Source organism: Molossus molossus, unplaced genomic scaffold (assembly GCF_014108415.1).
Source record: "Molossus molossus isolate mMolMol1 unplaced genomic scaffold, mMolMol1.p scaffold_m16_p_1, whole genome shotgun sequence".
NCBI classification, from domain to species: Eukaryota; Metazoa; Chordata; class Mammalia; order Chiroptera; family Molossidae; genus Molossus; species Molossus molossus.
The window spans coordinates 147,703,148-147,727,555 of record NW_023425344.1 but is presented as its reverse complement, the minus strand read 5'-3'; the positions used below and the strand labels follow the sequence as shown (position 1 = coordinate 147,727,555).

General features: G+C 38.5%; 1 protein-coding gene across 6 annotated transcripts in view; it reads right to left on the bottom strand.

Annotated features, from left to right (window-relative positions):
• The window catches only part of GEMIN2 (gem nuclear organelle associated protein 2), a 28,273-nt gene extending 5,822 nt beyond the window's left edge, over nucleotides 1-22,451 (bottom strand). Inside the window, exons 1-9 of one of the 6 annotated variants that reach the window (XR_004958986.1) lie at nucleotides 22,080-22,451; nucleotides 21,607-21,691; nucleotides 20,033-20,122; nucleotides 19,704-19,763; nucleotides 15,744-15,857; nucleotides 13,614-13,738; nucleotides 12,793-12,837; nucleotides 10,380-10,448; nucleotides 4,625-4,672 (exon numbers count right to left, since the gene is read on the bottom strand). Coding sequence is in view for 4 of the 6 variants with exons in the window: in XM_036257004.1 (XP_036112897.1) it covers nucleotides 4,562-4,672; nucleotides 10,380-10,448; nucleotides 12,793-12,837; nucleotides 15,744-15,857; nucleotides 19,704-19,763; nucleotides 20,033-20,122; nucleotides 21,607-21,691; nucleotides 22,080-22,216 (711 nt within the window). In the remaining 2 variants the exon portion in view is untranslated. Of the gene's footprint in view, nucleotides 1-4,561; nucleotides 4,673-10,379; nucleotides 10,449-12,792; nucleotides 12,838-13,613; nucleotides 13,739-15,743; nucleotides 15,858-19,703; nucleotides 19,764-20,032; nucleotides 20,123-21,606; nucleotides 21,692-22,079 lie in introns of those variants that run through there. The other 5 variants (XR_004958983.1, XM_036257004.1, XM_036257036.1 and 2 more) reach the window with 5 other exon arrangements.
• Nucleotides 22,452-24,408: the final 1,957 nt, after the last annotated feature.

Genomic DNA, 24,408 nt, shown 5'->3' with positions numbered 1-24,408 from the left:
TTATTAGGTGATAATAAGAATCACATGGAAATAGGAAACCTCAAAGAAAAAGGAGAAAACTGTAGAATTAATGATCCCTCAAGAAACATCTAAGATCATCTTTAAAAGAAATATCCTTAACAGGGAAAAGAAATAAGATCTGAGGGTTCTAAGGAGAATAACTCTGGAGGACCTTTTTCCTAGTTCCAAGTAGAGCAGCAAAAAACAAACAAACAAACAAAACCTATGTCCCAACTGGACAGTAATGAAAAAAGTATATAAAAATATTTTAAAGAACTTACAATTGAAAAAAGCACTTCCGGTCAAGATGGCGGCGTAGGTAAACGCCGTATCGCGTCCTCCCACAACCACATCAAAGTTACAACTAAACTACAGAACAGCTATCATCCAAAACCGCCTGAAATCAAGCTGAATGGAAGTCCTACAACTAAGGAATTAAAAAAAAAAAAGCAGCTACATCCAGACTGGTAGGAGGGGCGGGGGCGGCGGCGGCGCGAGGGGCTGGTCCCACACCCAAGTGTGGCGGATAAAAATCAGGAGGCTCCTGCGGCTGGGAAGGTCCTTCCTGAGGACTGAGGGGTCCCCCGTCCCACACCAGGTGCCCCGCACAGGGTTCCAGTGCCAGGAAGAGAAGTCCCCATAACTTCTGGCTGGAAAAACCAGCAGAAACTGAGCCTCAGGGAAGCTGAGGTGGCTGGAGCCCCAGGCAGCTCCCTAAAGGGCCCGCACACAGACTTATCGGACTCTCTCCCTCTAAGCTCGGAGGGGAGGCAGCTTGAGGGGCGCCAGAGACATACAGGGAAGAACTGAGCTGTTTGGCACTGGAGAGGGGGCTTCCTCGGGGACAAACGTGCTGTAAGAGGCCTTTGTTCCTTTGATGAGCCCTTCCCGGGAACGGCAGACAGAAGCCATATCTGGGACTCCAGCAACCTGACTCACACTGGTAGCCCCGCCCTCCTGACTCCCTGAGGCCCTGCCCCGCCCCGCCCAACTTTCAAGCCCACCCAAGCTGTTGCCACTTGCTTAACCATAGGATTGGCCTGTCTTGGATCCTGCTTCAGGTTTTTCCTAAATTCTTTCAAACGAGCAGCATCAGGTCTCAGCGAGCCCCATACCTCTCATTAAGTAATACACAGAAACAAACACAGGGAGGCAGCCAAAATGAGGATACAAAGAAACAGGTCCCAAATGAAAGAACAGAACAAAACCCCAAGAAAAGAACTAAGCGAAATGGAGATAAGCAACCTAACAGATGCTGAGTTCAAAATACTGCTTATAAGGATGCTCAATGAACTCAGTGAGGGCCTCAAGAGCATAAAAAAGGACCAGTCAGAAATGATCGATGCACAGTTAGAAACGAAGGAGGCTTTAACTGAAATAAAGAATAATTTACATAGCTTCAATAATAGAGTACGTAAATCCAGGGAGCAAACCATCGATTTGGAATATAAGGAAGCAAAAAACGCCCAATCAGAACAGCAAAAAGAAAAAAGAATCCAAAACAATGAGGATAGTGTAAGGAGCCTCTGGGACAACTTCAAGCGTGCCACCATTCGCATCTTGGGGGTGCCGGAAGGAGAAGAGCGAGAACAAGAAATCGAAAACCTGTTTGAAACAATAATGGCAGAAAACTTTCCTAACTTGGTGAAGGAAACAGACATACAAGTCCAGGAAGCACAGAGAGTCCCAAACAATATGAACCCCAAGAGGCCCACACCAAGACACATCATCATCAAAATGCAAAAGGTTCAAGACAAAGAGAGAATCTTAAAAGCAGCAAGAGAAAGGCAGTTAGTTACCTACAAGGGAGTACCCATTAGGCTGTCAGCTGATTTCTCAAAAGAAACTTTGCAGGCCAGAAGGGAGTGGCAAGAAATATTCAGAGTGATGAAAACCAAGAACCTACAACCAAAATTACTCTATCCTGCAAAGCTGTCATTTAGAATCGATGGACATATAAAAACTTTCCCAGACAAGAAAAAGTTAAAGGAGTTCATCACTACCAAACCGTTATTATATGAAATGATGAAGGGTCTTTTTGAAGAAAAAGATAAAATGTATGAACAAACAAAATGGCAATGAATACATATCTATCAACAATGGAATCTACAAACAAAATGAACAAGTAGAACAGAAACATTCTCATAGATACAGAGAACATTTTGTTGGTTGCCAGTTGGGAAGGGGGTTGGGGGAATGGGTGAAAAAGGTGAAGGGATTAAGAAGCACAAATTCATTGCTAGTCTGACAAACCTCAAAGGGAAAGGGGTTGGGGGGGTGGGAAGAGATAAACCAAAGAACTTATATGCATAACCAATGGACACGGACAATAGTTTGGGAAAAGGTGGGAGGGGGGCGGGAGTGGAGAGGAGGGGGTCAATGGGGGGAAAATGTGGAACATCTGTAATACATTTTACATCCAACAATAAAGATGTGAAAAAAAAAAAAAAAAAGAACTTACAATTGAGAAGGAGTGAAATTCTGGCTTCTAGCATTAAGATATACCCGTAAATATTCCAGATCAGGGCTCTCAATTATGATGTAAGTAGTTCCTGAACTATACATTTTAGAAAGTTCACTTTAAATATTTGTTAAAAATGATAGACCTAAGTCACATGGAGAGTAGTCTTACAGAGTATAAAATTTATTTTTATACATTTCAAGCAATTGTCACAATAACCTATTGAGTATTGTTATAAACAGACATGTCATATATTAATTCAAACAATACATGATGTTACTGTATTCAATTCTTCTATGTGCCAAGCACTATAGGCGACAAAGCTGAATAAGACATAATAACCTCTAACAACACAGAAGATGAAATAAATATCCACAAAATAGTTTTAATGAAAGGAAAAAATGTATGAAGTGCCATAAAAAAGATACAAAGTATACTAGGAAAATAGAGGATGGCGAACTTCTTTTTAATTGTTAGTATCAGGGAAAATGTCATAGAAAATGGTGGAATATGAGCCAGATTGTGAAAAAAATATTTAGATACAGATTGGAAGAGAGTGAAAGGCTCTTCTGCAGAGGAAATAGAGTCTAGGAACAAAGCATGGGGAATATTTAGTGAGTATCAAGTACATTTGCCTTGGAGTGCAGATCATTAGATTATTTTGGGCCACATCATGGTAGTCCAATGAAAGTATTTTTGAGCAGCCAACAGAGAACAAGTTTGCATTTTGTGGAGGGAAAAGAAAGGATGGAAAAAAAATCAGAAGTGGGCTTAATTGGGCTTTAAATTAATTTTTATTGTAATGCTACATGCATGAGTTAGAGACTAATGGGAGCCCTGGCCAGTCTGGCTCAGCGGTTAGAGCGTTGGCCTGCAGTCCAGAGAGACCTGGGTTCGGTTCCCGCTAAGGGCACGTACCTCGGTTGCAGTTTGTCCCTGGCCCTGGTTGGGTCGATGTGTCCCTGTCACGTCGATGTTTCTCTTTCTCTCTCTCTCTCTCCCTCCTACTCTATCTGAACAAAAAAATCGAAAAATGTCCTCGTGTGAGGATTAAAAAAAAAAGAGTCTAGCCCTGGCCGGTTTTGCTCAGCAGTTAGAGCACTGGCCTGCGGTCCAGAGAGACCCGGGTTCGATTCCCGCTAAGGGCACGTACCTCGGTTGCAGTTTGTCTCCGGCCCTGGTTGGGTTCATGCGGGTGGCAGCCACTCGATGTGTCCCTTTCACGTCGATGTTTCTCTCTCTCTCTCTCTCTCTCTCTCCCTCCCTCCCTCCCTCCCTCCCTCCCTCCTACTCTATCTGAACAAAATATCGAAAAATGTCCTCGAGTGAGGATAAAAAAAAAAAAAAAGAAAGTGATTATACAGTTGGATGCATTATATACCTCGTTCATGAGTAGGAAGATTCAACATCATAAAACACTTTAATTCTTTCAATAAAAATGACAGTGGTATTGGGCGGACTCTGCCAGAAATATTACATTCATCTGGAAGAATGAAAACACTCAAAAATGCCAGGAAATTGTAAAGAGGAAGAACAATGAGGGGAACTCCAGAAATTAAAATGTATTAAAAAAAAAAAATAGAGTCTAATGGGAGAAATTTAAATCAATCATTGGGCCAGGGACTGCTAGGTGACCACTCCAGCTTCTTATCTCCCCTACCATAAAGCTCATTTTTAGCTAAGCGCACTGCCACTAGCTAAAAGTAAACACTTCCCATAGTTTCTTATGGCCATGTGACTAAATTCTGGCCAATGAGCCACATAGCCAGATGTACTGTGGAACCCCTGGGAAGGCTCTTAAAGAGGATGGTGGCCTCTTCTTTCCAACTGCTTATAATGAAACACAATGGCTGAGGTTCCAGTGGCCACCTTGGATGGTGAGGTGAGCTGAGGATGAAGCCACAGGTGGCAGAGTTCAAAGGCCTGGGTTAATGCCATCCTAAATTTGATCAGCCTACCTTCAGACTTTAAGAAAAAGTTCTCTTTTAATTAAGCTACTGTTATGTGGGGCTTTTCCATTATGTGGCCAAATCTAGTCCTAATAAAATATTCCACGTTTTCTTATTTCACTGAATTCTGTATCACCATATTGCAACTTACCACTAAGAGCCTCACTTCAGAGCATCTCCTTGCAAGCTGCCGAATCAGTGAATGAGCCTCAGGTAATAAAGGTTTTTCGAGACAGGCCAATAAAGCATAAAGCCATCTTCCCTAAATAGAATTTTAAAAAGTAATCAGTAGAGAAATATTGCACCATCATGTTTTTTTAATTCTTCTTCCAATTTTTATTAATTTATTTTTGTTACAGATGTTTCTCCTTTTGCACCATCATGTTTTAACTCATTTTTTTAAATGTCCAAAATTGTGCCTGGTTATTTGCTATGGATACTTTCATACATTTAACAGAACACTTAACTATATTATATTTGAATATAGATAACACAGGGTCATTTAGATAGACAGGGAATATCTTTTGTATCTTCTAACTATAGACACAGAATATCAGATACTTCAAAATAATCTTACCCCAAAAAGTGTTCATTTCAGAGATTCTTATTACAATTATAGTCCTAAATCATAGGTAGAACACTGCATTATGATGTGTATAACAAATTCTTCAAAAATTAAGATACGTATTTTTCTTTGCCCTTTAGACTGATATACAAATCATTATCATTTTATAACGTTGTCCCCTGGGTCTACACAAAGGATCTATATTCTAGATGAAATAATGTTTTGATACTTCTATAAATACCATGGCAATCTAAATTTATCCCCATCTCCTCTTATTTTGTTATTTATTTATTTATTTATTTATTTAATCTTCAGATAGAGTGGGAGAGAGAGAAAAACATCAATTGGTTGCCTCCCGAATGACCCGACCAGGGCCAGGAACTGAACTGCAACCGAGGTACCTGCCCTTGACTAGAACTGAACCGATGACTCTCTGGTCCTCAGGCTGACGCTCTAACTGCTGAGCAAAACCAGCCAGGGCAATCCCCATCTCCTTTTAAAACGGGTTTTTCTTTTTAATTACAAATACTTAATGCAGGAAAACTATAGAATACAAAAAGCACAAAGAGCCCTGGCTAGTTTGGCTCAGTGGCTGAGTGTCGGCCTGCGGACCAGAGAGCCCTGGGTTTGATTTCTGCTGCGGACACGTACCACCAAAACAACAACAACAACAACAAAAAGCACAAAGAAAAAATGAACCTGAAATCTCATTGTCCTGATAAATTTTCTGCTAATTCTTAAAATGTTTACCTTTTTCCTATGTAGACACAAAGCTTTAAAAAATAAAATTTCATCACTGTAACAATAAGGTAATAACATTTTGTAGCTATCTTTTTTTACTTGCAATACATATTTCCTATGATGTTAAATTGGATTAACAAGAGATGTTATTAGTCTCAGCATGGCTTTAATAGAAATACTCTAACCAAACACCTATCAGACTTTCTTGTCACTACTGGTTTATTTTTTCTTTACCTAGATTCTGTGAGAGTATAATGATAGACATTATAACCCCAGTACCCAGACTAGGGTTAAAAAACAATAGGAGCTTAATTAAAATATTTGTGGAATGAACATTCCATTGTGGATGTACCATAATTTACCTAGCCAATTTCCTACTATTGAGCACTTAGGATGTTTAATTTGTTAGTGTTATATAAAAAATAGTGCTATAGCCTGGCCCCTGTGGCTCAGTGGATTGAGCATCATCCTATAGACTGAGAGGTTCCACTTCAGTTCCTGGTCAGGGCACATGACTCGGTTGCAGGCTCCATCCTCGGTAGGAGGCATGCAGGAGGCAGCCGACTGATGCTTCTCTCACATCAATGTTTCTATCTCTCTCTCTAAAAACAATCAATATAAACACTGTTTTTCCCTTTATTGATTTTAGAGGGAGAGGAAGTGAGAGGGAGAGAGAGATAGAAACATCAATAAGAGAGAACATTGATTGGCCGCCTCCTGCATGCCCTCTACTGGGGATCGGACCCACAACCTGGACATGTGTCCTGACCGAGAATCGAACCAGTGACCTCTTGGTGCATGGGTCGACGCCCAACCACTGAGCCACACCAGCCAGACAATATAAACATATTTAAAAAAAAAAAAAGCATGATAAATATCCTTGAATATGTTTTAGAGCTCTCTGATTGATTTCTTGGGCTAAATTACTAGAAATAAAATGGTGATGTCAAAGGGTATATATAGTCATAAGTTTCTGAGATATAATCACTAAATTGTACCCCAGAAAGGGTACATCAAATTATATTTTCATCAGTAGTATATATGACTGAGTTTATTCTGAGCAATACATCATTTTGAAGAAACCTGAAGAGTATGAGAACAAACTTGAAATACCAGTTTATGCAACACACAAGGTTAGTTCCTCAAGGAACCACAAATCAGTAAAAATTTTTCTTAAACACAAAGATCAGTGTCCAGGTTTCTTTTATAAATAATGAGCAAAATTTTCTTCTACATGAAAGCTATTACACATTTCAACTTAACTCAAATTTTCAGGCATACATTTTCTATGTAAAGCTAGTATTCAGGTATTCAAATGGCCTCTACACTTAGAAGTTGCTTAAATCACTGACTAAGATGTAACTATGCTGAAAGGTTCCTTTCCTCAAAGTTAGTGAGTACACCAACAATACTAAAAAATAAAAGCAAAATCCAAAACCAAGTAGTCAAAAAGCTTCCTTAATAGCTTCTCACTTAGATGACAAATAAGGCTATATTTCTCATAAAACAATTAGACAAGTACTACCACATAAAGAAATTTTATAAAGGTTCCTTTTTCCTTTTGCTAGTTTACGGTATGAAAACTTCCTGTGACAAAGGTTTTTACTTTAAACACTGACATTCTCAATACTAGAGTTGTGATGTTATGGTTATTTGGATAGGGGACTTGAACAGGTTACTCAAAAGAAGACTCAAAATATTAATCTGGTTAAAATTTAGTAAATCAGTTATCAGTGGTTCATAAACACTTTAATGGTTCCTCTGGCAAATATAGCTATACTTTTTGGTAATATGCTTTTAGTAATTAATAGGAAAAGCTAAATTAATTTATAACCCTCTTGAGTGAGTAACCTTTATAAGTTTTTAAAATCTTACAACAGCCCTGGCCAGTGTGGCTCAGTTGGTTGGGCGCAGTCCCATGCACCAAAAGGTTGCCGGTTTGATTCTGGGTTGGGCCACATGCCTGGGTATGAGGCATGCACGGGGCAGCTGATTAATGTTTCACTCTTGCATGGATGTTTCTACTTCTCTCCCTCTCCCTTCCTCTCTAAAAATCAATAAAATAATTTTTAAAAATCTTACAAAGTTAAAAAATAAATATTAAAGGAAGATAAGGAAAACAGGTAAGTAATACTGATAAAGGGTCACTATCAGACAGAAAGAACTGATATAAAATTTAAAGTTCACTATCTAGATTCCAATGAATAAGTAGCCTAATATGAACAAAGTTATCTATTGACAGTATAGCTAATATACCAATGCATGGGAAAAATATTCTGCTTCACTGGTATTGAAAGAAATGTATATTACATTTACTCTAAGTATTACTATAATTTCACTAAGTTTGAAAAATACAGATTAGAAAATGTTAAATTGAACCACCATATGGAATTAGTGATAATCAAATGTTTTTAACCTACAAAAAATGACAGGGAAAAGAACTAACTTAAAGTACCCATATCATTAATCTCTTCTGGAAAGTAATCTGGCGGAATGTAACAAAGGCTTATGAAACCCAGATCCAATCATTTTACTCTAGAAATATCCTAAGAAGTTAATGTAAATATTTATATTTTATTCATGACTGTAAAATATAAGAACCCAATGGTCAATAATGAATCAATGCAGATTATGAGATACTAAGACAATGGCAATTATGTGAATTACATTATCATACAGAAATACATATATTAAATGTAGCCAGAAAAACAAAACAAAACACACACACACACACATTATAACTATGTAAAAGACACATAGGACCACTGAATCAGAAACAGTGATTTTACACGTGAAATTTTTCCCTTAAAAAGTACACGTTGCCCTGGCCGGTTTGGCTCAGCGGTTAGAGCGTCGGCCTGCGGTCCGGAGAGACCCGGGTTCGGTTCCCGCTAAGGGCACGTACCTCGGTTGTAGTTTGTCCCCGGCCCTGGTTGGTCGTGTGGGTGGCAGCCACTCGATGTGTTCCTTTCACATCGATGTTTCTCTCTCTCTCTCTGTTCCTCTCTCTCCCTCCCACTCTACCTGAAAAATGTCCTCTGGTGAGGATAAAAAAAAAAAAAAAAAAAAAAGTACACGTTATATAATAGAGATTTAAAAGAAAGAAAACATAAAAATTTAAACTGAAAAATCTAGTGATAAAGAATATGGTCATTATACTTATGGAAGAGAATTTTCTAAGCAACTTGGCTGAATGTCCGGCTGGGAAACTTACACACTGTACTGCATGTTGATTTATGTGTTTCTCCCAGCAGACTATAAGCTTCTGGAGGGCAAAGATTATTATCTTATGTTTTGACAGGGAGCTTTGGAACCTCAGATATACACTTTTGCAAATATCTTAAACTGTGAAAAATATTTGTTTCTAAAAATTAAATCTAACTTCAGCCCAGCTGGTGTGGCTCAGTGGACTGAACATTGTTCCATGGAGTGAGAGGTCCCAGTTTTATTCCGGTCAGGGCACATGCCCAGGGTTGCGGGCTTGATCCCCAGTAGGTGGCGTGCTGGAGGCAGCTGATCCACATATTTCTCTCACATCGATGTTTCTATGTCTCCCTCCCTTACTCTCTCTCTAAAAAAAAATCAATAAAAACTTTTTTAAATAAATAAAAAATCTAACTTTAGATGGTAAAACTTATCAGAGGATTAAATAGATGATTTATATAATGTCTACCAAATTTATCCAAATTTGCAGGTAAAAAAAAAAAACTGTGAATATAAAGCAATAAAATAGAGAGCTAGTGTAGCATAGTTCTTAAGAGTATAGTCAGATAGCTTGGGCATGATCTCAGTTCTACCAGTTACAATCTGTGTGACCTTAAGCAAGTTACTGAATCCCTATCTGCTCCAGTTTCATATCTATAAAACGGAAATAGTAATAGGTGATAGGTTATTCAGAGGATTCAAGGAGTTATTATATACAAAGTCTTTAGAACACCATCTGGCAAAAAGTGCTATTATTGTTGTTATTTCTGATACGTTTTTGCAAGTCAGATTTCAGAAAATGCATTTCAAACTTCTTTAAGCCAGTGCCACTCAAAATGGGGTCTGCAGATTGGTTGCTAGTCTATGCCCTGTTCATTACTGGTCTGTGGTAAGATAAGCATCTTGTCCCAGGATAAAAATCAACTGCTTAGTGTACACAGCTGTTTCCTCCAAAGCAAGACTTTCTCAATGAATAAAGCAGTATGTTGATTTATATTCTAATGTTACTTATTTCACTGTCAATAAGCATAATTTGCATTATACATAGTTATACTAAAATGTACAATATAGCCCTGGCCAGTTTGGCTCAGCGGTTAGAGCGTTGGCCTGCGGTCCGGAGAGACCCGGGTTCGGTTCCCGCTAAGGGCACGTACTTCGGTTGCAGTTTGTCCCCGGCCCTGGTTGGTCGTGCGGGTGGCAGCCACTCGATGTGTCCCTTCACGTCGATGTTTCTCTCTCTCTCCCCCTTCCTCTCTCTCCTTCCCACTCTATCTATACAAAAAATGGAAAAAAAAAAAAGAATTAGAGTATAATACAGGAAGTTCTTCTCTCTGAGTTAGGCAAAAAAAAAAAAAAAATGTACAATACATACATATCAATAAATATTGTAGAGTCCTTGCTCATATATAAGTATATATAATTTTGTCTGAGTTATGAAAATAAAAAGAAGTAACACTACCAATTCCGGAGTAAAGTCTCTTTCTCCAAACCAATTACTCAGATATTCCAAGACACTGGTTACTGTTGCCTAAACAAAAGGAAGAGGAGATGGAAGAATTGCATTAGTAGTAAAACACTGATAAGTTCAAAGCGAGTTTCATTAAGTTAGTTAGAAAGCAACTCTGATATTTAAAGTGGCCTCACCCTGGCCGGTTTGGCTCAGCGGTTAGATCATTGGCCCGTGGACCAGAGAGTCCCGGGTTCAGTCCCCACTAAGGGCATGTACCTTGGTTGCAGTTTGTCCCCAGCCCTGGTTGGGGTCATGTGAGTGGCGACCTTTTGGTGTCTCTCTCTCACATCAATGTTTCTCTCTCTCTCTCTTCCTCCCTTTTTCCCTCCCACTCTATCTGAAGATAAATGCAAAAATGTCCTCGGGTGAGGATTAAAAAATAATAATAGTAAAATAACTGTGGCTGTATTTAGTAATTTGATTAGAGGCTCACTCAGTGAGAAGAGGATCTTAAGACAAATATTCTCATACACTTTCAAGTATCAATATCTTGGTTTAAATCCTAGCATTTAGTTTGTAACTACTAATTTAGTTTATCACTACTTGAAATATTCCATGTGCTCTTAAAAAAAAGTCTTTACACAGATACCTTAATTTATTTTCAATTAAGTACAAATCTAAATAGAAAGTTAGCCAGAGAAAGACTGGTTTTAAAACTATACAGACAGGTCAGACTGGTGTGGCTCAGTGAGTTAAGCATTGTCCCCTCGACTGAGAGGTCCTGATTCAATTCTGGTCAGGGCACATGCCCATGTTTCAGGCTGAAACCCCAGTAGGGGGCGTGCAGAAGACAGCTGACCGATTTTTCTTTCTTATATCAATGTTTCTATCTCTCTTTCCCTCTCCCTTCCTCCCTCTAAAATCAATAAGAACATGTTAAAATAAATAAACTATACACAGAATTTATCAAATTGTTGAAAATATGGCTTATTGAAATATAGCTGGACCTTAAAAACACTCTGATAGACCCCTGGCCTATTAGGCTCAGCAGTTAGAGTGTTGGCCCATGGACCGCAGGATTACAGGTTCAATTCCCAGTCAAGGGCACATATCTGGGTTGCAGGTTTAATCCCTGGCCCTGGTCGGGGCTGTTTGAGAGGCAACTAATCGATGTGTCTCTCTTACATCGATGTTTCTCTTTCTCCCTCCCTTCCACTCTATCTAAAAATCAATGGAAAAATATCCTCAGGTAAGGATTAACCCAAAAAAACCCCAAAAACAACAATAAAAACACTCTGATAGAATTTAGTGTGACTATTACAGTACCTTAATGCAAATGATCAAGTAAGTGAAACTGTCAGCCAGTAAAGTTTATGACAGAGTATGACTTTTTTTACAGTTTATTTTTTATTGACATTATTACAGATGGCCCCTATTCCCACTCTCCACTCAGCCCCCACCTCCACAGTATGACTCTTAAACAATCTCCTCTTCCAAGGGTATCCAATGCTATGTTAAGACAAAACAATCAAATTTTTTAGATGGTCTTTAAATAGTTAGTTACAACTCCTAAAAGTCTGAAGAAATAAAATCCATATTCCCCCCCACCCCTTTTTCCAAGAAATTTATATAGTGGTTAAGTTTTGGGGGAGTCAAAAGCTCTATGGATTTTCAAATGCAGGGGGTCAGTGTCCCTAACCCCCATGCTGTTCAAGGGTCAACTGTTTTTCATTCTTAATAGAATACATAGGATATCTGGAACTAAAAATAGCAATTTAACCTTAGTATTCTCTTCAAACCCCAGAATCTAAGACTTATAACTGAAATGTACACAATTAAATACTTTATTTATTTATTTATTTATTTAAACCTCACTTGAGGACATTTTTCCATTTTTGCTCAGATAGAGTGGAAGGGAAAGAGAGGAAGAGAGAGAGAGAAAAATATCAACCTGAAAGAAACACGAGTGGCTGCCTCCCACACAACCACAACCAGGGCTGGGGACAAACTGCAACCGAGGTACGTGCCCTTAGTGGAAACCGAACCCAGGTCTCTCTGGACCGCGGGCTGACGCTCTAACCGCTGAGCCAAACAGGCCAGGGCCACATTTAAATACTTTAGCACTGTGATTAAGAGCATCAGTTCTAGAATTAGATCACCCTGGGATTAAATCTCAGTGCTGCCATTAAAACATGCTGAAAAAATATCTGCAAGCTACTCAACCTTTAATTTTGTTTCCTCTTCTCTATAAAAGGGATATTAATAATAATGCCCTATATAGGGTTGCAGTAAGGATTAAATAAGAACTGTTAAAGTGTTTAGGACAGGGTCTTGCATAAATATTCAGTAAATGTATTCAAATACTTTCACACACATTGCAAACAAAAGAATGCACATATCCTTATTATTAGATGGACTTTACCTGATTCATTCTGCTAACAATACTAAGCAAGGGAGGAAAACCAATCTGAAAGAAAAATGAGATTAAAATTTACTATATGGCGTTATAAGGGGGGATTTAAACATTTTTTTAAACTGATGAATTTCTCATCACACTGTTATGTAGAAACAAAAAATGGCTAAAACAAAATTCCTTGATTGCCTATTACAATAAAATGTTCCATGAACTATTACATTGGTAATGCCCCCCAAATAATGTCTTGAAATCTGAATATGTAAATTTAAAAATAAAGAATGATTTTAGTAATTAAAATGTGAAAGTATAAACTTTTTAAAAAATGATAGATACTATCAGTATTATGACTTTAATATGTCATACAAATTTTTAAAAACATCTTCAGCTAGCCTTGGCCAGTGCAGCTCTGTTGGTTGGAGACTCAGTACACCAAAAGGTGGTAGGCTAGATCCCTGGTCAGGGCATGTTCGGAAGGCAACCAATCGGTGTTTCTCTCTCACATAGATGTTTCTCTCTGTCTCCTTCTCTCTGTCCCCTGCCCCTTCCTCTCTCTAAAAGTCAATTTAAAACATAAATAAAAAGTTCACTGAGTATTTTAAAAAATATATCTTTGCTCTTTCCCTGCCACCGCGGAGTTGCGCGGAGGCAAAGGCTTGGGTGCATTCTACCCATAACCCACTGCCATGGGCGAGGAAGGCATTGCTGCTGGAGGTGTAATGGACGTTAACACAGCTTTACAGGAGGTGCTGAAGACCACCCTCATCCACGATGGCCTAGCGCGCGGAATTCGCTAAGCTGCCAAAGCCTTAGACAAGCGCCAAGCCCACCTTTGTGTGCTCGTATCCAACTGTGATGAGCCTATGTATGTCAAGTTGGTGGATGCCCTTTGTGCAGAACACCAAATCAACTTCATCAAGGTTGACAACAAGAAACTAGGAGAGTGGGTAGGCCTCTGCAAAATCGACAGAGAGGGAAAACCCCGTAAAGTGGTTGGTTGCAGTTCTGTGGTGGTTAAGGACTATGGCAAAGAATCTCAGGCAAAGGATGTCATTGAAGAGTACTTCAAATGCAAGAAATGAACAAATAAACTTGGTTTTTGTTTCTCAAAAAAAAAAAAAAATATATATATATATATATATATATATCTTCAGCTAAAGCTAATATTTTCAAGACTTAAGGGCAGTTGAAGTAGAATGACTTTTTTCAAACTGAATCTGATTCAATTAAAAAAATCTACTTTAAAGTTTAATGCAGGGCCCGGCCGCTGTGGCTCAGTGGATTGAACGTCGTCCCATGGACTGAGAGGTCCCGGTTTCATTCCTTCCTGGTCAGGGCACATGTCCAGTTTGCAGGCTCCATCCCCAGTGTGGGGCATACAGGAGGCAGCTGATCGATATTTCTCTCTCACATTGATGTTTCTATCTCTCTCTCTAAAAAAAATAAATAAAAAGATATTAAAAAATAATAAATACATAAATAAATAAAGTTTAATGCTGGGAGCCTTGATTATGAAAATAGCACTAACTAGTGAGAAACTTAAGAGGACATGCAATAAACTCTTGCATCTTTAAATGGTTCTTTCAGATAGTATATGTCACTGGTATGTATTTTGTAATAACAAGCTAAATAAATACATTTTAATTCTTTATTAAAACATATTTTTTTAAATGTAACATACATTAGGGATTATCCAAAAGAATAGGTTGTATAAGAAACAGTGCCAAATTAGTTCCCCTAGAGATGTGAATCTATTTTTTAATTCCCATCACATGTGCAAGAGTTCTTGTTTTCCAGCCCTATCCACAAGGTATATCAAGCTTTCTTTGCCAACATATTACCTGAAAAATAGCAACCCAGTGTAGTTATAAGTTACTTTATATTACAGGTGAGTTTGTGCATCTTCTCATACAAGAACAATTTGTATTTCCTTTCTGTGAAATGTCTATTTGTATCCTTGGATTTTTTTTTTTAATTGGGTTCTTGGTCTTTTTAGTGATTTTTGGAGCTTTTACATTTTGGGGATAAATTAGTTTTATATAGGAAAATACAGTGTGGTACCACATAGCAAATAATAAATACCTCGTCAACAGAAAAGAACACATAATATAGGAAGTTAGTAGTAATGCAGAGGTTCCATAGAAACATCTGCAAACTCAAGGGCAGGGGAATCCTGAAGGATAAGAAGGAGCTGTCCACATAATTTAACTGAAACCATGTGAAATTTAAATATATTCTCAACATTTCATCTCCAGAATATGCAATTTACTAAGGATTTAAAAATATATATGCTTTTATTGATTTCAGAGAGAGGAAGGGGAGAGGGAGAGATAGAAATCGATGAGAGAGAAACATCGATTGGCTATCTCCTCATGGCCCCTGCTGGGGATCAAGCCCCCCAACCGGGGCATGTGCCCTGACTGGAAATTGAGCTGGTGACCTCCTGGTGCATGGGTCGACTTCAAACAAGTAAGTCTCACCCACCAGCTGGGCTACTAAGGATTTTTAAGAACATCTCTAATTACGTCGTATATTTTCCTGTTTCCCTGCCACTTATCAATGAGTGACTAATATTAAAAAAAAATCCTATCTAATTAACAAAATTACTACACAGCTAAAACATAAATGACATAAAGCCAAACTAAAAAATGTTACAGTACACTGTTTCAGAAACTGGGATGCCAATTTTTAAGTTAAAGAGATACTAAACTAAGTTAGGGGTTGGCAAACATTTTATGTAAACAGCCAAAATAAAAAGGCTTTGCAGGCCACACACACTTAGTCACATAGTTTGTTTCTTTATAACCCTTTAAAAATATAAAAACCATTCTTAGCTCATGAGCTGTAAAAAAATAGGCTGTGGACTGGATTTGGACTAGGCTGTAGTGTGCTGACCCTTTATATTAAATCATATACCAAAACCAGAATACTTTTTGTTTTGTTTACCCACTTTCACTTACTTCTATATAATCTATTCCAGGACTTTCATTTTTAGTTGGTCTAATAGCCCCTTCAGAACATAATCTTTCACCCAGACAAAATTTTTTCCAGCCTTCTTCATCTTCAGATGTTGGCTAAAAGAGAAAGAAACTTACTTATATCTAGGTATTGGTAAAATACTGAACTGTACAAATGAGTATTCTTTCATAGTTCTACCACCTCAACACAAAGCTATGGTGCCTACTATGGATTGAATTATGTCCTTCCCCCCAAATTCAAATGTTGAAAACCTAACTCTCAGTATCTCATGATGTGACTGTACTTGGAAACAGGTGATTTAGGTAAACTGAAGCTCTACAGGGGGCCCAAATCCAATCACACTGTATCCTTGCAAGAAGAGGAAATTTGGTCCAGCTGGTGTGGCTCAGTGGTTGAGCATTGACCCATGCACCAGGAGGTTGCCGGTTTGATTCCCAGTCAGGACACATACATGCCCAGATTGTGGGCCTGAAGCCCAGTAGGGGGCATGCAGGAGGAGGCCAATCAATGTTTCTCTCTCTCTCCCTCTCATTTCCTTTCTCTCTAAAAATCAATATAAGAAAAAAAAGAAGAGGAAATCTGTACACAAAGAGACACTGGGGATGTGTGTGCACAGAGGGAAGACAGTGGGAAGACACAATGAGAAGATGGCATGTACAAGCCAAAGAGAGAGGCCTTGAGAGAAACCAAACCTACTGACACCTTTAACTTAGATTTCTAGCCTGAAGAACTAAATTACTATTTGTTAAGCTACCCAGTTTGTGGTACTTTGCTATGGCGGCCCCAGCAAACTATATAATACAGTACCCAGGTGGTCACACCATATGTAAGACACTGACAAGTAAGGGTATTCTCTTTTTTTTTTTTTTTTTTAAATCCTCAACCGAGGACATTTTTCCATTTTTTGTACAGATAGAGTGGGAGGGAGAGAGAGGAAGGGAGAGAGAGCGAGAAACATCGACGTGAAGGGACACATCGAGTGGCTGCCACCCGCACGACCAACCAGGGCCGGGGACAAACTGCAACCGAAGTATGTGCCCTTAGCGGGAACCGAACCCGGGTCTCTCCAGACCGCAGGCCGACGCTCTAACCGCTGAGCCAAACTGGCCAGGGCGGTAAGGGTATTCTCAAAAGAAGATGATAAACATGGAAATTGGTATAAAAAACATATTAAGAATGCTAACAAGAATGAAAGATGTTTATTCCAGGGAAGGAGACATGATTATATACTACACATACTTGATGGGCTGTCCAATCAAAGAAGGAATAGATTCATTCTATATTGCCAGATGGAAAAGGCAGGACCAGTGGGGAGAAGCACTCAGCTCAATATAACTATCTTTATTTTTCAGTATTAACTATCTTCTTCTTTTTTTTTATCCTCATCCAAGGACATTCTTGCATTTTATCTTGAGACATAGAGTGGGAGGGAGGGAAGGAGGAAAAGAGAGAGAGAAACATCGATGTGATAGACACATCAAGTGGCTGATACCCACATGACCCCAACCAGGGCCGGGGAAAAACCGCAACGGAGGTACGTGCCCTTAGCATCAACCGAACCCAGGCCTCTCTGGTCTGCGGGCTGACGCTCCAACCACTGAGCAAAACTGGCCAGGGCCAGTATAACTATCTTAATAAAACTATTTTTATTTGTACACATTACTTTGCAAAGGTGCAGTTCTCCCTCCCCACCTCCACCCCCGAGGATAAATACCTTTTATTAGATTCTCAGGATGAATATGAGATCCCTAAAAAGTTAAAACCTATTATCCCGAAATAATGTATCCACCTTTCTCCATTACTCCATTAGGTTAGAGATTATTTCTGCACTGAATATCCTGATTATTAAATATAGTAGGTGCTTAACAAATAATTGGATAAATCAATACATAAATGTTTATATTTACATAGTTGACACCAGAATGTGCTTTTAAATTTTTTCTTTTTATTATTTTCATGTTTACATTTGCCATGATGAACCTATGTTATTGTTACATAACATTCCTGATTCAATGGATAATAATTAATTGAATCAATTGCATTGGGTCATTTCATTCTTGAGAAAATGGTACATCATGTTATTGATGTGTTTGTTTTTTTTTGTTTTTATTAGTAAGCATGTATATAAAGTCCTTATACTGAGCAAGAAAAAAAAAAAAAATCTGCCTACCTACTTTCTTGCTTAGAAGCCTCACAGCATAGCTTTAGAGTCAGACAAACGTCGGTGGCTCCCAGCTACATTTTTTTAAGTTAATTACCTAATTTTTTAAAAATTCAAAACCATCTTTATTATTTAAAAAGCAGCCTGCCATCAGGGACACTTAGATGGGGGACCCCAGATGGCAGAACAATATTTACATGAGGGTCAGGAAGGTCTTAGCTCTACCATTCATGAGTTAAATGGTCTTGGGCAAGTGATATCAGTTCCTTTCACACTTTTCATAGAGCAGAATTTCCAACTGGTTTGGAGAAGCATAGAGAGAGGCCATTGCCCGGCAGGTGCGGCTTAGTGGTTGAGCGTCAACCCATGTACCAGGAGGTTGCCAGTTCGATTCCTGGTCAGGGCACATGCCCAAATTGTAGGCCTGATCCCCAGTGGCTAGCATGCAGAAGGCAGGCAATCGATGTTCTCTCTCATCGATGTTTCTATCTCTCTCTCCCTCTTCCTTCCCCTCTCTCTAAAATCAATAAAAAAAAGAGAGAGAGAGAGGCCACATACTGACTTTCTCAGCTTTCAGCTAGTAGTCTCAGGAAGATTATGCAAGCAGCCTCCTCCATTTATCCCAATGTGTCACTAGGTAAAAGATGTTAGGAAGGCCCTGGCTGGTTTGGCTCAGCGGTAAGAGCATCGGCCATGGTCTAGAGACTGTGGTTCGGTTCTCACTGAGGGCACATACCTCAGTTGCAGTTTGTCCCCGGCCCTGGTTGGGGTTGTGTGGGAGGCAGCCACTCGAGGTGTCCCTTTCACATTGATGTTTCTCTCTCTCTCTTTTTTCCTCTCTCTCTCTCTCTTTTCCTCTCTCTCCCTCGCACTCTATCTGAAGATAAGTGGAAAAATATCCTCAGGTGAAGATTTAAAAACATTAAAAAATAAATAAAGAGGGAAATGTAAAAAGTAAAAATTAAAAACTTTTTACAGGAGAAAAAAGTAATGCCCTGGAACAATGTATCCATCTCTTCCCAAATTCCCCTTTTTATGTGGTAGTTCAGATATATTATATCTACTGAAGAGTTTAATATTATATCTAAGCTAGTAAAATGAAAGAAATACTTTTTTCCAGACTTTATTATGCATGTCAGGCTTGATTAAAATGTCACTGGTGCCCTAGCTGGTTTGGCTCAGCAGTTAGAGCGTCGGCCTGAGGTCTGGAGAGACCCAGGTTCGGTTTCCGCTAAGGGCACGTATCTCGGTTGCAGTTTGTCCCCGGCCCTGGTTGGTGCGGGTGGCAACCACTCGATGTGTCCCTTTCACATCGATGTTTCTCTCTCTCTCTCTCTCTCTCCCCCTCCCACTCTCTGAACAAAATATCGAAAAATGTCCTCAGGTGAGGTTAAAAAAAAAAAAAAAGTCACTGGTATTGACACCATTATCTCATCAGGAAAATCCATTTAAGTCTTTACTTAATCTTTTTATAAACGCTGAAAATATATTTATTTCCTAAAAAGCAATGTCTAGAAGGACCCTTAAAAACTTACAAAGGTCCAACAATTACCTATCGAAAATCTCTCAAAATGCTGTGGATCAAAACAAATAAAAAAATAACAACTTATATTACTGATTTTATACTTTTAAGGCAACTAACATAATGGAAGTGTTACTATTAAGGGTAGATGAAAAAGAGAAGAAAATAATATGGACTAAGTAAATGAATCTTTAAAGACTGGAAGTAAACATGGACTATTTTAAATAGGGATACACTATAGAACTTAAACTTACATACCATGGTCACATTACTATCCAACTGTTGTGATTTCCAGTGACTTCTATGTCTGTTCACACTCTATAGGAAGAAGAATTAGACATGAGCTTCAGAGAATGGATAACTGAAAAGAAATCAATTGCTGCACAACATTCTAATAATCCTAAAACTTGGAAAATATGTATCAAACTGTATTATGTCTAATGATTATAATAATAATTTGGTCATTGATTCATAAATATTCTTTTCTTTACACTTCAAAATCACAAATCTTATTTTTCCAACTAAAGTCTAAGAACAGAAATAAAGCTGAGGGATTTAATTTGATTAAATGATTAAAGTACACTTACCTGTCGAACAGTTGAAAATTGTGCCACTTGCTGCTGTTGCCACTGAAGTGTGGGGGAATAGCCTTCAGGAGCAGGTTGGCACCCTGAAAGCTAGAGATCAGTTCATAATTGTTAGAATCAATGTTAGCGTTGTAACTAGAATCTCATGCCTCTGCAAAATACAAGTAAAATCAACATGAACAGTGAATAATAAAGAAAATGATTAAGACTATACCAAAAAAAAAAAAAAAAAGTACTTTTTGCTCATGTGAAAAACACTTGACTATTTATATCTGAATTTGGCTGGTGTGGCTCAGCTGGTTGAACCAAAAGGTCATAGGTTCAATTCCTGGTCAGGGCACATGTCCAGGTTGTTCGTTCTATTCCTGCTTGGGATGCGAGCAATCAATGTTTCTCCCTCTCTCCCTCTAAAATCATAAAAAATATTTTAAAAAAGTGTTAGGAAAAGATCCTTATTTAGTCATTTTAATAAGCGCAATCTGGAATGGTTTATAGTTATAGTATCTATGAAATCTAAATAATACGAGCTTTGATGAGACAATCTAGTCCTACCTTTCTAGAATAGAAAAACACTTTGAAACAAAAAGAGAGATATATCCAAAATAAACAATTTAATTATAGGCAGAACATACTCAAATAATTTAAGATATTTGACTCTGAAAGGTCTACTTCTGTTTCTGACTCTCCTTTGACCTTAAGTTAAATTCACCTTCTCAAAGAGACCTTCTGTGACTGTCTAAAGCAGTTATCCCTGTTATTTACTGGTCATTATATATGTTAATTTTCTTCATTGTAGCATTCAAAATATATAATTATTTGATTTGTTTGTTTGTTTACTGTCAGTCTTTCTCAGGAGAATGTAAACTCTACAAGGGTAGGGACATTTTCTGTCTCATCTCTGTTGTATTTCCAGTGCCCAGCACAACCTAGTTGGTTAGTAAAAAAAATGTGCTTGGATAAATGAATGAAAATGGTCAGTGTGCAAGTAGGTAAAAAAAAAAAAAAAAAGTGTAAGATATCTGAGTTTCTACTCTTAAAAAAAGCAAAACCCAGTCAAAAACTGAACATGTAAACGACACTAAGATTAAATAGTATGATAATAATTATGAAGATAACTGGAAAAGGTTTCTTAAAAATAAAGCTTAGCATAAGTAGCCTCTTTAAAGTCTTTTTTAGGATTGGATCATGGTCCTAAAGTATGAAGAGGAAATCTGTACCAATGCCAGGGTTACTGAAAGCCTCTGGGGGCAGAAAATGCCAATTGTTCTTTTGGAGGAAAAATGTCTAACTTTGTAGGGAATAGCTGTCAAATCTTACCTACATAGTAACCTTCAGATACTGTTGGATACTATACTATAGGAAGAGCCTTGATCTTTTTCTCTTTTTTCTTAGTTTATTTATTTTTTGTTCCATTGCCTTTAGGTAAGAATTAGCATTAAAAAAAAATACATTATGAGATTGTTAATACATTTTTTTCCATTGTAGTTCTATAAGCATAAAAAGAACACACCGCTTTGTCATACAAGATAATTTGTGGGGGGTAAAAAAGTCCCCAGACGGGTAGTAAAACTCACAGAAATGTTCACACTTTGCTTCCTTTTCAATTTCTTCGGGTCAATTTGAGCTACCACAACATCTGGACATTGAGCGGCTTCGATCCTACAAAAAGTAATACATGCATGAAACGTGATTACTATCGTGTTTTATTCACGTGTAGTGAAAAAAGCTATCCGTTTCTACAGTTCATTATGAAATCAGAAAAGCAGTTCTGAAATGTAATTGAGGTACTCGTCAAAATGTTTCTAAAATTATCTGGATTAAAAACAAGGAAATCAAAGATCACACATCTTGATGGGTAATCAAGTTTAATATAATTAAGTTCACAGATGCTCACGTAAAGGTGTAATCAAGTGATCTCGACCCGACCCGAACTCTAGTGAGACTGGGAACGGCAACAAAGGCGCCACTTGATCACACGTCGGGCTCACACTTGCCCGGGGACAGGAAGGACGGCCAGCTCCCCCGCCCCCCACGCCAAATCACTCACTGGACCCGCCTCAAGTATTCCTGAGGCGTCCTCGGCGGAATGGAGGGATCGAAACCTTCTGTCAAGTCGCAGGGCTCCACTGGCAACAGCCGGGGCATCAACTCTTCCACTGCAGATTCCGCGGGTACCCACGCCATGGTTTACAACCCAGCCAGTCCCCCGTCTACGTCACGGCGCAGGCGCACAAGTAGGCATCTTTGGCGCGGAGTCGAGCAGCGGACTGGATGAAAGCGTGTAATTGCGCGTGCGCAAACATGTTGCTTGTGCTAAGGGGAGGGCTCCGTGGTGTAACGGGGGCTGCGAGTTTGGTTCCTCGCGGTAGTGGTTCTGGAGGGTTTCTGCGTGTTCTTACATCCTCTGTGCACTCCTCTAAGGCTAGTGTAAAGGCAGAGTCATTAACCTTTATGCATCTCTAGGAGTGAGGGATCCTTAAATGTTTTTTAATTAATGAGCAGTATTACTGTAATTATCATTCATTGACCTCTACATTCTTAAACCCCTGGTAGGTAGGTCACATATATTTCCTCATTTAATTTTTACGAACTTTTGAAATAGGTGGTATTTATCCCGGTTTTGTAAGGGCGGAAATCGACCAAAAGAAGGGTTAAGTACTACAACTGTGACTTTCTCCCAAAGGGAAAGAGCCAATTCCAACCCAAATTTATCTGAGGACAAATGAACAAAATTTAATTTTCCAGAGGAATCTCCTGTGCTCAGCTACTTCAAAGATCACTTTATATTTATCTGAAATGAATATTACTCCTAGAGTAGCCATCAGTTTTTTTCTTTCCCCTTTTTTTTTTTTTTTTTAGAAAGAACTCTGCTTAAATATTAGTACAAAGGATAAAACTAATGCCAACACCCAGAAGTCACCATTATTACTCTAGGGCTAGTCTTATGAGGTGAATACTGTTATCTCCATTTTACATGTGAGCAAACAAAGCAGAAATGATTTAGGTAACTTTGCGTCACAAATTGCAAGAAAAAACTGAAAGTATTATATCTCAATCATTCTAAACAAGCAAGAGTGAATACAATGATTTTTATTTTTGAGGTTTATGTTTATGTTTGAGGCGGTTTTTGTTGTTGTTGTTGTTTTAAAACAAAAAGCACTGCCTTTAGCAATTGGTTTAGAAACCAAAAGTGTAACTTACTCAATGGAGGACAAAGTGAGGACAGTCCTTAGGTTAAAAACTCCATGTATAAGAAAGAACATGGTGCCCATGCACCAAGAGGTTGCCAGTTCGATTCCCGGTCAGGGCACAGCCCAGGTTGTGGGCCAAATCCCCAGTGGGGGGCATGCAGGAGGTGGCCAGTCGATGTTCTCTCTCATCAGTGTTTCTATTTCTCTCTCTCTGGGAAAAAAAAAAAATCAATAAAGAGAGAACATGGTGAAACAACACATGGATAAAGAAAGAATGGAGAGGAATAGCCAAATGAACAAAAGGTGTCCTGGGAAATAATATTTCCCAAAAGAAGAGGTAAGTAATAAAGTACACAAATGATTCTGAAATGCTTCCATAAAACAAACAAAAAAACCCCACCACAATGCATTTTGTTTTGTTTTTTACAAAAAAAAATTTTTTTTGAGAGAAACATGGACTTGTTGTTCCACTTATTTATGCGTTCATTTTATTGCTTGCTTTTTGTACGGGCCCTGACCGGGGATAGAATCTGCAACTTTGGCGGATCAGGATGCTGCTTTAACCAACTTGAGTTACCCAGCCAGGGCTGAAATGTTTCTAAAAATTAAAATACATAGGCATGGCCCTGGCTGGTTTGGCTCAGCGGTTAAGCATCAAACTGTGGACCAGAGAGTCCCGGGTTCAGTTCCCACTAGGGGCACATACCACAAAAAAAAACCCACAAATAAACAACAACAAAAACATAGGCATGACTTCATTCAGGAGAAAGAAAATTAAATTAAAATTTTATGTGTTGCGGGGCTGGTGTGGCTCAGTGGATTGAGTGTCATCCTATGTACCAAGAGATTACCAGTTTGATTCCCAGTTAGGGCACATGCCTAAATTGTGGGCTCCATCCCCAGTAGCAAGCGTGCAGGAGGCAGCCAATCGATGCTTCTCCCTCACTCTGATGTTTCTCTCTCTCTCTCTAAAAATCAATGAAAACATATTCAATAAAAATAGTCGTTTAAAAAATTTTGTTGCTTTCTGTTACTTCAAAACTAATCTGATGTAAAATACTTAGTAACAACTTTTGGAACAAATTTTAGTGTGGTAATAAATTGGAAATTGTACTAAGTATTTGATAGTTTCAGTAAGATATGGGACAGCTGAGAAGAAGCTATATTTGGTTGATGAAGTTATTT